A 12,389-nucleotide genomic window follows, 5' to 3' on the forward strand; every position below is an offset into this window, starting at 1 on the left:
TTATAATTTCCTTCACTTGTCTGGCTCCTGAAATTTAGAAAATGAAAACAAGAATTAGATTTTATCCTTCATAAGAGTCCTAGGAGGTAAATTAAAGCAAGTTAAGTGCTTAACATTGGGCCTGGGACACAGGAAATATCTAGTAAATGTGGGCTACTCTGAAGTATCTAATATTGGGTATTTGAACTTTTCACTTTTTTATTATGTAATAATGTTATCTTTTTAAAATCAAAGGCAGTTTCTTCTATTTTCTAATTCAATTTTTTTTCTTTCTCTGAATATCCTTCAAGTTTCTTCATTTTCTAACTTCTTCAGCCTGTTAGTTCTGTTAATTTTATTCTTGCTTATTTAATAATGAAAGCATTTCCTGCTTTGAATTTGCTTCTAATTACAGCTTTGCCAAGGCCCTATAGCAGTACTATTTATGCTTATCTCTGCTGTTTTTGAAATACGCTGCCACTGCATTTTGGTTTCATCTTTCACCAAAGATTATCTAGGATATAATTATTTTATTTTTGTAGGGTTGAGTCTTTTTGCTGATACTTTCTGTTGAAATATACTGTGAGCCACATTACAAAGTAAAAACGAATGTGCAAAATTAATTGTAATAGTACATATTACTCAGACTACTTTATCCAAAATATTTGCATGTGTGGCTCATATAAAATAATTGCCATACTTTATATTCTTATTTTATACTACATCAAAATCTAGTCTTACATTTATAACACTCAATTTGTATGCTAAATTTTCAACAGAAATATTTGGGCTGCATTTAGAATATAAAATTTACAAAAAGATTCACAAATGAAACTGTCTTAAACATTCTTAAAAATTTGTCAATACAGAATTCAATTAAAAATTCAATTTTCTGGTTACAACAGTTTTCAAAATGTCTCAAAGCCACATATGGTTACAGTCCACTGTATTGGCCAGTGTAGCTCTATATTCTAATTGAATTTTTCCTGCTACATCTGTCAAATAGAGATGTATTAAAAGGTCAACTACTTCTTCCTTACAGTAAGATAGAAAGTATTGGTACAATAAGCTCACACCCAGAAATGAAATAAAAACAATTGAGTTATTTTTTGCCCTGTCCTCGCTGTATCAGTAGGAATGAAACACATGTATGAGCTACAAACATGAGTTGTGTGACTTTAGCAATTCTTTATGAGTTAAAACTCAGCATCTGATAGTGAACAAAATAATGAACTGTAAAATTCATGTCAATTAATTTTTCATTAGAATAGCATTAAAATTGCAAAGTTTTTAAAAGACAAGCCAACAGAGAGACCATAGGAGAAAGGAAAACTTGATGTTAGTGCCTGTAATGTACTCTCCCTGCTTTCTGGCAAGGGACCCCACAAGGGATGTAGCTGACTAGTTGAGGGGAGGTGCAGGAAGAGAACTTTTGAAAAAGAGATCCAGGAGGTCCTTATTTCACTGTAATTAAAAACAAGACTCCTTCAGGGTTTGATTATCTTTTTATTGTTCCCTTCCCACAATCAGTAAAAAAAGAAAATACACTCAATGCAGGTATATAGATCCAATTTTCAAAGATCAGAGCCCCAAGACCCCCACAGCCCCGCCCAGGTCCAACTGACATATTTACAGAGCGTGTGCTGGGGTGAGGCGCAGGGGCGTGTTTTAAAGGCAGTATTACAAAATATACAAAAGTGGTCTTACTTTGCATTGCATAATAGAAACCTCACCTCATTTGCAAACGAGAGTACTACAAAACACAAATCACAGTACTACTTACTACATAACTTATGAAAAATGCTGTACAGGCGCGTGACTATAAATAGGGAGCTTATAAATGGCTCTGCTTGGGAAACGGTATCTACACGGGGAAGTCCAGGAGGGCTCAGTTTGGAAGCCCAGCAGTCAAGATGATGACTGAGCTAGGATGGAGGACTGGAGAGTCGGGAATACATCCCCTTTCCAAGACAAGGCTAAAGCTTGCTCACTCACCAGAGAGAAGTGGGGTTGCTGGGGGGAGACAGGGAGGGAGGTGTGAATACAGCAGGGGCTCTGGAAGGCACAGAGTGTGTGGGGCAAGAAGGCGCACACTCCTTGCACCTGTGACATAGGGACCCCACTGCTGCTTGATGATGACAGTTCAGGGAGGAATGACGGGAAGAAACTGCCCATCCAAATCGCATGCAGTTATTTTGCACAAACAGCAACGAGGCCGCAAGGAGTACAGGGTTTTCCATGCTCACGCACTCCTAGGATCCCAGGAAAAATACATGTGGTGTGTGTTTGGACAAACATGTGCGCTTACATGTGTTCCTTTGAGAACGCTCCATAAATCCCTCCCCCCATGGGTTTTTCCTTCAGAAGAAGGGATTTGCCCGCCCAGCTGTGTGCAGGCACGGGTGGGGTGCTCGTGTTCTAGCCATGATACACTGCTCAGGTCTGTCATGCTGAGAGTGGAAGACTCAGCAGCGACTGAGATCGAACCACCCTGCAGGCTGATGAGACTCGGACTGATGTCAGCTCCATTTCTCAATTGAGAGCAACATCCTGTGGTGGAGAAAGGCAAGCAGGACCAGGAAGAAAATGATCATGTGGGACCAGGGACCCTTGCTCCTGCTTCTGGGAAGACCCTAGAAGGCTGTGCTGTTAGAAATGGTCTTTGTGCCCAGAGCATCCAGTTGAGACTTGGAACCCCTGTCCTGGGACTCTCTGGCCATGGCCAAGTTATCAAAGGCCTCGGGGACCTTGATAGGGACATCCTGCACCTCCTCAGCATCATTGCAAGACTTGCAGCAGGGACAGCAGCACTTGGTGCAGCCGCACGTCATACAGCAGAGGCGGCAGCACCAGCAGCAGGTGCGGCAGCAACAGCAGAAGGGGTTCTGACAGCAGGAAGTGATCAGGCCGTCCAAGGGCTTGAGCGAGCGCATCCACGTGGGCAGGCAGTTACAGGTCCGCAGCCTCAAGGGCAGGATGCTTGGGCAGCGGGACTGCAGCAGCTTGAAGATCACCACCAGAAGGATCACGAGGATGATCGGCACCCCCACACCCAACAGCACCGGCCACCCAGCCAGTGAGAGACCAAACACTGACAGTGGGGTCAGGAAGAAGAAGAAGATCAGGTAGAAGACAGCAAACCAGCGGTACTTAGCTGAGATGTTGCCCAGCCCCTTGGCCAGGCGGATGGGCAGGCGGGTGAACGGGATGGGGTACCACAGCAAGATGCCCGAGATGTTGAAGAAGAAGTGGCACAGTGCAATCTGAAACACAGAGGTTGCCCAGGTGAGTGGGTCTGTTCTGTGGTGAGGGTGGGGAGAAGGGGGCCGTCTAGCAGCACCAGGACACAATCAAGGTTATCCCTGTCTCCTTACCTTGGCCCAGACCCCCAGGACTGAAGACCTACTGTGTGTCTTGGGGCAAAGCAAGGGAGGTCAGCGCTGTATCACAGCTCACTTTTGAGGGCCTAACGCCCTAGGACTCCTTACTCGGGTTCAACTTGGGTTGAACTAATTGATCCAGGCAAGGCAGGCCCACCTCGTTCTTATAGAGCCAGCCTCAGGCCACAGGACTTCCCTCTGACCAGACAGAGCTCCCCACGGGGAAAGCAGACTCACTGGGAGTGATGCCCATACATCCCGGAAACTCTTCCCACGTCCATCAGGTGCCACCTGCCAGTGTGGCCCTGCATTTAGACAGCCATGGGCAGCGACAGTGTCCCTGCCTCTCTGAGGAGTACCGGGCCCCGCCTAATCTCCAAGCTGCCTGGCTGCGGCTCCTCCCCCACATCACAGTCCCGTGACAATGAAAACCTTGGTTCTCCTTGGAAACCCACTAAGGGCCAGGTCTCAGACAGGGGTGTATTCCACCCACAGCGCCCCTGCCCCACTCAGCATTTCCTGACCTGGAGTGAGCTCCTCAAAGTGTTGCCAGGGCTGGCTAGGGCGGCCAGGATGGCGGTGGTGGTGGTGCCGATATTGGAGCCCAGCGTGAGTGGATAGGCCCTCTCAATGGATATCACGCCGATACCTGGGGGACACACAGTCCATAGCATCAACTTCAGGAGATCACAGGACATGCAAATGGCCACCAGCAGGGGATGTCAGGGAGAAACTCACCGATCAGCGGGGTCATGGCAGATGTGAACACAGAGCTGCTCTGCACAATGAAGGTCATGCCTGCTCCCACAAGGATGGCCAGGTAGCCGGTCACCCAGGCGAAGGGGAAGGGGAAATCTGGAAGAAACAAGGAAGAGATTATTCACAGCTCTTGCAGGGAAAGCAGAGGTGGGGCGGAGACCGTCTGAATTGTCCCCCAGGGTGGTCTCCTGACACTGCCTGGCCTTACCTGTTTCCACCTAGAGGAGCATTTAGGAAATGCAGGGGCTTAGAAGCCCTGCCCAGCCAGTCCCAGGGACCAAGTGCACAGGCTGAGGTGCTGCCTATCTGGGAATCACCCAGAGCTAGCCCACCCTCCTCACTACCATGGAGGTGTGTTTTCCTAGCTCTGTTCCCTGAGGTTCACGGACAGGTAATGTCTTTGCCTTGGTAACAACAGGCCAAGATGCCAACTCAGCAAGAGCTCTTCTTGGCCATTTGAGTCCCTTGGTTGCCCAAGATGCTGAATTAAATTTTCCGGGATGTTAGGACAAGGGAGGGCATCTGTATGTAATTCTTTTCCTAAGGGATCCTGAAAAACCCAATAAAGTCCTGGGCATAAAGAGACCTGGCAGGAAAGAAGTCTACCCCACCACTCTCTGGATTTGATTTGGCGCCTCAGGATATTGCTGGGCAAGAAATAGAAGGTTATACCTGCTCCACAGGCTTAGGAGCTCCTAAGACACTAAGGATGATCTGAAGGTGAAGGGAATCTTAATTTCTGTAGCCTATCAGATTGAAAAATCACATGCAGACACCACTGCTCCATGAGGCCTAAGGACGCTCCTAGGATACCCTGAGATGCCATCCCTGCAGGGTACGGGAAGGGGTCAGTGCACCTACCAGTGTTGAGTGTCTTCTTAATGACGGTAGCTACCTGCCCCTTAAGGACAGAGCCCAAGAGCTTCACAATCATGATCAGGCAGCCACAGAGGACCAGCAGGGAGGCAATCAGCAGGATGATGCCAACAGCATAATCCGGGAGGTTGAAATTCACAAAGATGTGCTGGCCTGAGGAGACCAAGGGAAATCCTTGTTAGGAGGAAGGGATCTCCCAATGAGCAGGTTGGGTCTGTGCTTAGTAAATCTCACTGCGCTTCTTTCCTTCGTGACTGGGGCTCCACACACGTAAGCCACAACCATGGTCCCCCCAGATAGTCCCTCCCCCACCCATGGCTTTGGTCTGCCTGTTCCACTCACACTTGGCGATGTTCTCCTGGTAGGTCACGTTCTTGGTGGTCCAGGTGGAGACACCATCCGTCCAACAGAGGGAGGGGGAGGTGCAGTTCTCAGGTGAGGGGACGGTGACATTCATCTGAGTCTGTGACAAACATGAGAATAGTATTTACAATCCCCAGTTCTCTCTCTTGGTGGGAGCAGCAGATAATGTGGGGAGAGGGGGAATCGGTATACACACAGGTGTGTGCACCTGTGAGCACAATGCACTATTTCAACAGATTGCTCCACTAATGGAAACGGCAGCAGCAGAGATAAGCCAGGAGACATGTAAATGACCAGCCAGCAATAATGTGTCTGTGGTGGGAGATGGGACGAGAGGGTTGTCTGTCCTACTCATTCTGTTTGCCCAGAATTTAGGCAATTTTTGCAAGTTTTCTCACTGGCCAGTGGTGATTTTTCAAGTCCCAAATTTTTCTTTCCCCCTCACTTTTCTTTCCCCCCTTTGAACAAATGTTTTGACTAAAAGTAGTTATAAGATCTCACCTGCTCAGTTATGCTCATAAAAACTTACCATGTTGGTAAAAGTTTTGCACCAAATCTTGACCAGACTCTTGTTTTTGGCTGATTCATCATTCATTGCGATTTGGTTGATAACTTTTTTATCCAGCTAAGGAAAGTAACAGGAGAGTTAGAAGGTCCTTGAAGTAATGTAAAAGGGACACAAAGGAGTTGCTGGTGGACAAGCTTGGCAGCCATGAGCTTGACTGTGAGGCCCTGCAGAAGTGAATTGGGTCACCCTCGGTGCACTCCAGATGGCGCACAGTACCTACATGTCAGCAAGCGTTTCATAAATAAACCAAGGATTGTGTGAGCTAGAACTACCGAGTAGGATCATTCGTGCATCGTCAATGGATGCGTATTCACTGGAGGGTCAGTGACAGACAGGACCAGAAGATTGGAGTGGAAAGGAAGGGCCGCACCCACAAAGCCTTCTGTCATTCATTTCAAAGACATTACAAACTATAGGAACCCGTGGGCTGATGGGTTTCTGGAAGGAAAGGGCAGTGACCTCCCCTTCAGGAGCTGCATACTGCCCCTCTCAGTGAGGGGGGCTGGCTGAGGTCAGTGGCGGGAACAAAGACACCCCAAGTGCCCACTACAAGTCATGAGAACAATTCGGCCCCATCCCGATAAAAATATCACACAGATTACAGCCAAGGAAATCAGGAAAGTCAGCTACTCTGTCAAGTGTCACGAAAATTCCACCTCCCTTTCCCTTCTTCAGAGGCAGGCAAATGGCAGTGTTTGGAAACCGTTGTCGGACGCACCATTTCTGCCTTACTACGTGGGGTCGGAGAACTTGGGAAGAAGCGCAAGAAAGAATGACGTGTTACCTGGATAATGAGCTTCGTGAAGGGATCAGTGATAACTTTCAGGAGTGCGGGGGCATCCTCTCCGTTCTTGAAGTGGAAGGTCTCTACCACGTGATTGGTCAAGATCTCCAAGTAATGGGTGGCAGCTTCCAGGGGCAGGAGCACAAACACGGAAAGCCAGTTGAAGAAGTCATGGACGGTGGCCCCCGCAAAAGCCCTAGCAAAGGTGGAATCAGATTAGTCCATGAGCAAGTGGGCCCCCATCCAGGCAGGTCAGCACTGCATCCATTGTCCCCCGTCTGTACACACAGGTATATGCTCTCATTTTCTAGATGAGTGGTGATTCTCACCCCCTTCCTCAGAGTGGGTGTTCTTAGTACCCACAACTCAACCACTGAATAACCACAAGAAACTAAGGGAAGAAAATTATTAGAGATCCTAAGGCATGGGAACCCACTGCATGGGCACTGCCCAGGGTCTTTTCTCCCAAGCTAGGCAGAGCCCTTTGCCACCAGGTCAGACAGCACTCAGCTTTCTCTACTGAGTGGAAAAGGGGTATAGCTGCAAAGGTATTTCAGGGATCACAGTCTGGAAGAACTGCATTCAAACCAAATTGCATTGGAACAAGCGTAATGAAGACAACCTTCCTTCAGAAGGCAGGAGCCAACGAGGAGGCCATCAAGGCTCTGACACATGTGAGTTTAATGGCCTGGTGAGTGTGTGTGCCCGCCTCCCTCCAGTACCCACGGCAGCTCCAGGATGACAAGCTGCTGCCAAGCGCTCGGTGAAGGAAGTTCCCACATCATGGGCAGCCGAGGACCCTGGAGGCGCAGGGCTGGTGCGGAGCCTCCTACCTTCTGAACTCGTTGCGGTCTCCTGCCTGCATGAGCGCCACGATGGTGTTGGTGATGGACGTCCCGATGTTGGCCCCCATGATAATGGGGATGGCGGTCCTCACAGTCAGCACTGAGGATGGGAAAGGTGGTTGGCACTTTAGGTAGGAAGGCAGCCTGGCCACGTCCTGATGGCCCGAGGCAGGCGGGCCTCATTCAGGCTGACAATCCCCTAAAGCAGCAGACTTAACCTCTTTGGGGTCTGCACCTGGCTGTGAATCTGATGGCGACTAGGGTGGCTCTCCTTAGAGAGAGGCACATGTTCTCCAAAATTGCTAGATTGTAATTTCAAGGCATGCACAGACTCCGTGAAGTTCTCTGTGGGGCCAGTTATAAATACCTTTCTAATTCCCCTTTCATTCCACCCTATTACAGATGCAGGCAGCTTATAGGAGACAAGGAAATAATATTTAAGGACCTGCGTATTTATAATAAATTCCTGGTAGTATAATTGCTTTTTCTAGTTGTTAGTAATTTGACACAATGTTCTAACATATGAAAGGAAAGCATTTTATAATGGTAATATCTATTTCTAATAGCCCAGAAAAGTCCTCATTAACTTTACCTAAATTGTTGGTTTTGGCAGAAAATTAACCAGCTCAAACTGGTCCTCATCAGGGAGTCTGTCCCAACTTAATCAGAGCAAATATCAGAGAGGGTCAAGCTTGGCAGACCAGCTCCCAGTGGGCAGATGTCCCAAAGGCAATGTGCGCTGTGTTGACAGGAAGGGATTCCCAGCACAGTGATGGGGGTGACCCATCACTACACTATCCAAGTTGGCAGCCTAACACATGTGACCACTGACCCTTGGAAAGGCTGAGTGTGCAACTGAAATTTATCATTTAAATTAAAATTACATAAAATTAAAGACCCAAATGTGGCTGGGAGCTGCTGAACTGGACAAAACCGTTCTGGAGAAATCACAGCTGAGCTTTCAAGCATTGGAGTGTGTTTAGAGTCTGAGTTGTGGGAATAGAAAGAGGGTTTGGAATCCAAGTAAAACACAGGGAACTTGGACAAGATAGGTAGATAATGGCAACCAGGCTGAACAGGCAACCCTGATTCTGTTGCGCTGCAACCAGAGAGTGTCTGACAAGACTCCACATGCAAAAGCCTGTGAATTTTCCTGAAGGCTCTGAAGATATACACAATTTTTTACCATTAAAGTATTTTTACTGCAATGTTAATTATTTTAACTAAAGATGTACATTATTTTTTTTTAGACAAAATGCTATTGTGCCCTTATGAGACAACAGCATGGTTGACCTAACTTTCAGATTCACCGGGAAACCCAAAAAAGGCACGTGACTGATTTTATCGAGTGATCTGAAACAGAACCCAAAACATCTCTGAAATCTGCCTGTTTTCGGAGAAAATCCTGGTATTCCCAGATGGACAAGGAAAGGCCAGAAAGTGCCAGGACTCACGTGAGGAGGCCACCATGCTGACGATGATGGATGAGGATGTGCTGGAGCTCTGCACCATGACCGTGACCAGCACCCCGATCACCAGCCCCGCCACAGGGTTGGACATAATGGAGTTGTTGCTGAAGAACTGTCCAGCGACCTTTCCTGGAAAGCAAACCCGTGACCATGGAAAGGGGTTAGGTGGGTCTGTGAGCACAGAAGTCTCCAGTAGGCCCAAGTTAGAGGGTGGGGAACCAGCCTGTGCATCTTTCTTCCTGTTGCTTCTTCCCAGACAGACACTGATGCGCATCCCCACCACACTCACCCTGTTCCTCTCATCCCTGCACCCTGCACCCTGCACCCTCCCACTCTTAACCACCCCCATCAACAAGCCCTCCTCTGTCTCTGGTCACGACACGGCCTCAACTCTGACATTGCCTGATGGGCACCAGGAGGCTACTCCGGCCCAATTCCTGCCTCTGGGATAAAACCCCAATTCAGAGGATGTACACCTCAGGGTTGGGTCTTCTCAATCTCCTCTCTCAGCCTCCCTTGCTAGCTCCCGGGCCCAGCCCGGCCTGTGACTGAATGCTGGAGCATCATTTTGGAATGTGCTTCTGGAACCGTCCGCCCACTACCAGTGCCGCTGATAAAGATGCCTGGGGCTAAAGCAGTGGAGGTGACTTGTCTGAGACAAAAGTACAGCTCTGAGGGATGCTGTCTAGGGCACAAGGACCAGAAAGGACATCTGGGAATAAAGTCTGCTGCCAGACATACACCCCATGAGTGTCCTCACCCAACTTTCTCAGGGCAAGAAATAATAATCTCAAGACTCATCAAGAGTGCAGGACCCAGCTATTCTGTGTCACGGGATCTGAGTTTCGCCCTGCTGTGCCAGTTGTAGGCTGTGAACTGAATCCAGCCCTGGCTGCTGGAAAGATCTTTATCCAGGTCATGATCCTTTGTAAAATACAAGACTTCACAAAAGAAATGAGTGGCTTCCAGTCCTAAACACCCCAGAAGCTGCAGCTGGACAGAGTTGTCTGACATGTGACTGTCTGAACCCAAGTCAGTGGAATGACCCACCCAGGTCACCGACCCCTCTCTCCATACCTCCAACCAGCTGGAAGGCACTGCTGAGCACATCCAAGGAGCACACGAACAAGTAGAGAAATCCCAGAAGCAAAATGAATTTCCCAATCCCTTGGAAGACACAGAGAATCTTCCCTTTGGTGTCTCTGTCTGGAGGAGGGGAAAAGGCACAAAGGCTTTTAGTGTCTGAAACACTGAGCTTTGCAAAGAGCTCAGACTCCCCTGTCCCTGCCGGCCAGGCAGCTGCAAGCTCTGATGCACAGCAAGGCCTGGAGATGGCCCAGCAATGGCCGCCCTCTGCAGCCCAGTGACCACTGCCAGCCATGTAGCTGAGCCCGGGTAAAGCTTCTCCACGCGGTCTACATTTGGGCTGTGGTACAGACAGCCCAGCCAGGCCCCATGCTCAGCTGAACCATGTCCCTGATGAGTCATCACAGTACCTGCCCCTTGAGGAGTTGGGGCAGAGGAAATGGCTCTCTAAGCACTTACAGAACAGCACCGACCAATTTCTAGAATGTGGCCACACGCATGCCATTACCACCTGCACTGGGGGAGGGCTTGGGCCCTCATATATCCTGAAATTGTACATCCTTGACTACTGTGTCTCCACTCAATTTTCAGGTGGACCTTAACTCCCCTTTCCTACCCCCCACCCCTGTCCAACTATCTGATCCACAGACCAACTTTTCACCTGCACCCGCAAATAAGTGCACTGCTGGCTCACACCCTGCTGATCTGGGGAACATTCTCTGTCTTCTGAAGATTTCCCTGTCTGTGCACTGCCTTTAGGTGAGGGACACCTCCCCAGCACCAGTTCTATCCACAGCCCCTGATAGTATCTAGGGCAGGTGAGTCACAGTGGATCTAAGGATCACCCAGTGTCTGCTCTGGTGCCCACCCAGTGCCCAGCACAGTTGGAGAATGAAGCGAGGACAAATGGTACCCCGTCATCACATAGTCTTTAGGGTCTAGGCCTCCTGGTCCTCCAGGGGCATCCCCCACCCCCACCCGAGGACCTCTGCTCCTAAGACAGAAAACCGTGGGGAGTTGGAGGATAAGATGAGGCAGTCACTGGAAGTGGTGAGCTTGGCCCCCTTCTGCTGCCCATCCCCATGTTTACCTGACCACTTGATGCCCTTGTCCTGAAGGGCAGGCAGGTCCCAGGGGTCTTCTTCCTCTGGGGGTGTGTCCATCAGAGCCACAGTGGAGTAGGACGGCAGAAGCTCAATCTTGGTTACAGGGGCTCCAGGGTCATCTGTCCAAACCAACATCAGGGCATGAGGAATAAGGGATCAGAGCTGGGAGCCCTGGGCCCTCAGGGAGGGCACTCAGCTGCTAGTGAGTGGCACTTACTTTTGTGGGTGTCCTTGTCTTTTACAGGTGTGGTGGATGGCTGGTTAGCAGCCCCCTCCATGTATTTGTTGGGGTTAGGCTGGGCATTTTCCAGTTCAGGCCAAGGAGCCATGGTCTGTGGATGGAAAACAAAATTAAGGGAGCAGCCACTGAGAAGGGGTGCTCAGTGCTCATGGCTGGGAAAACAGGGTCTGCAAAAATTGGGGCAGTATCTGCTATACCTTCTCAGTGTGGAATCTTGGGTGCCATATTTTACTCCTCTAAACCTCCTTCAACCGTTTAGAGACTCACTAAATCAAACCCATTCTTAGTGGTTTCTAGTCGCCAATCCACAAATCAATTAAACCTCCTTTGATTTTTCTCACTTGTTTTCTGCCACTTCTGTCTGCCTCTGTCCGGACTTCTCTAGTCAGGAGGATGCAAATCCCCACTCTCTCATCACTTCCTGCGACGCCAAGTATTTAAGCACCTGCAGTGGCTGGCTGTCTGCTTTTCACTCTGACAGCAGTTCCGTGACATATCCAAATCCACCTTCACTGAGGGGACTTGACCTAATTATATGTGCGCGTGTGTTCTACCTGTTTACCCACCAGTCCTTCTGCGAGAAGTAGGACAGTGGACCTGGCTCAGAGCCCAGAGCTGTCACTTATGAGTGTGTATTTAAGCAAGTTTGTTTATTGAGCATAAAGTGTCAGTTTCCTCATCTACAAAATGGGCACAATTCTTCATACTTTTCAGCATTATGAGATTCACAGCGACACCTGGAAAGTGACTGACACCCCGCTGGCACCCTAAGTAGGAGCATCAGTGCTCTGCCTTCTGGCTGGATCAACACGCTTCAGTCAGAGACAGATTCTTTCCAGCCCTTGGTAGGGACTTCCTCACAGCCCATTTTGCCCACAAAGCTGTGCTCAGTTACCCAGAAGCTGAGTGTGGCTCTTGACACGTTGAGGCCTA

General features: G+C 49.0%; 1 protein-coding gene across 1 annotated transcript; it reads right to left on the reverse strand.

Moving 5' to 3' along the window:
• Positions 1-2,563: 2,563 nt before the first annotated feature.
• Positions 2,564-11,547, reverse strand: LOC311170805 (sodium-dependent phosphate transport protein 2B-like). The gene is made up of 12 exons (XM_084233244.1): positions 11,433-11,547; positions 11,200-11,334; positions 10,101-10,229; positions 9,009-9,152; positions 7,543-7,654; positions 6,710-6,905; positions 5,887-5,982; positions 5,337-5,457; positions 4,980-5,147; positions 4,098-4,214; positions 3,884-4,008; positions 2,564-3,242 (listed from the first exon to the last, which is right to left on the reverse strand). The coding sequence occupies exons 1-12, from the start codon at positions 11,542-11,544 to the stop codon at positions 2,613-2,615; spliced, it is 2,085 nt and encodes a 694-aa protein (XP_084089370.1). The 5' UTR covers positions 11,545-11,547; the 3' UTR covers positions 2,564-2,612.
• Positions 11,548-12,389: the final 842 nt, after the last annotated feature.

Source organism: Talpa europaea (genome assembly GCF_964194135.1).
Source record: "Talpa europaea genome assembly, chromosome: 5".
Taxonomy (NCBI): Eukaryota; Metazoa; Chordata; class Mammalia; order Eulipotyphla; family Talpidae; genus Talpa; species Talpa europaea.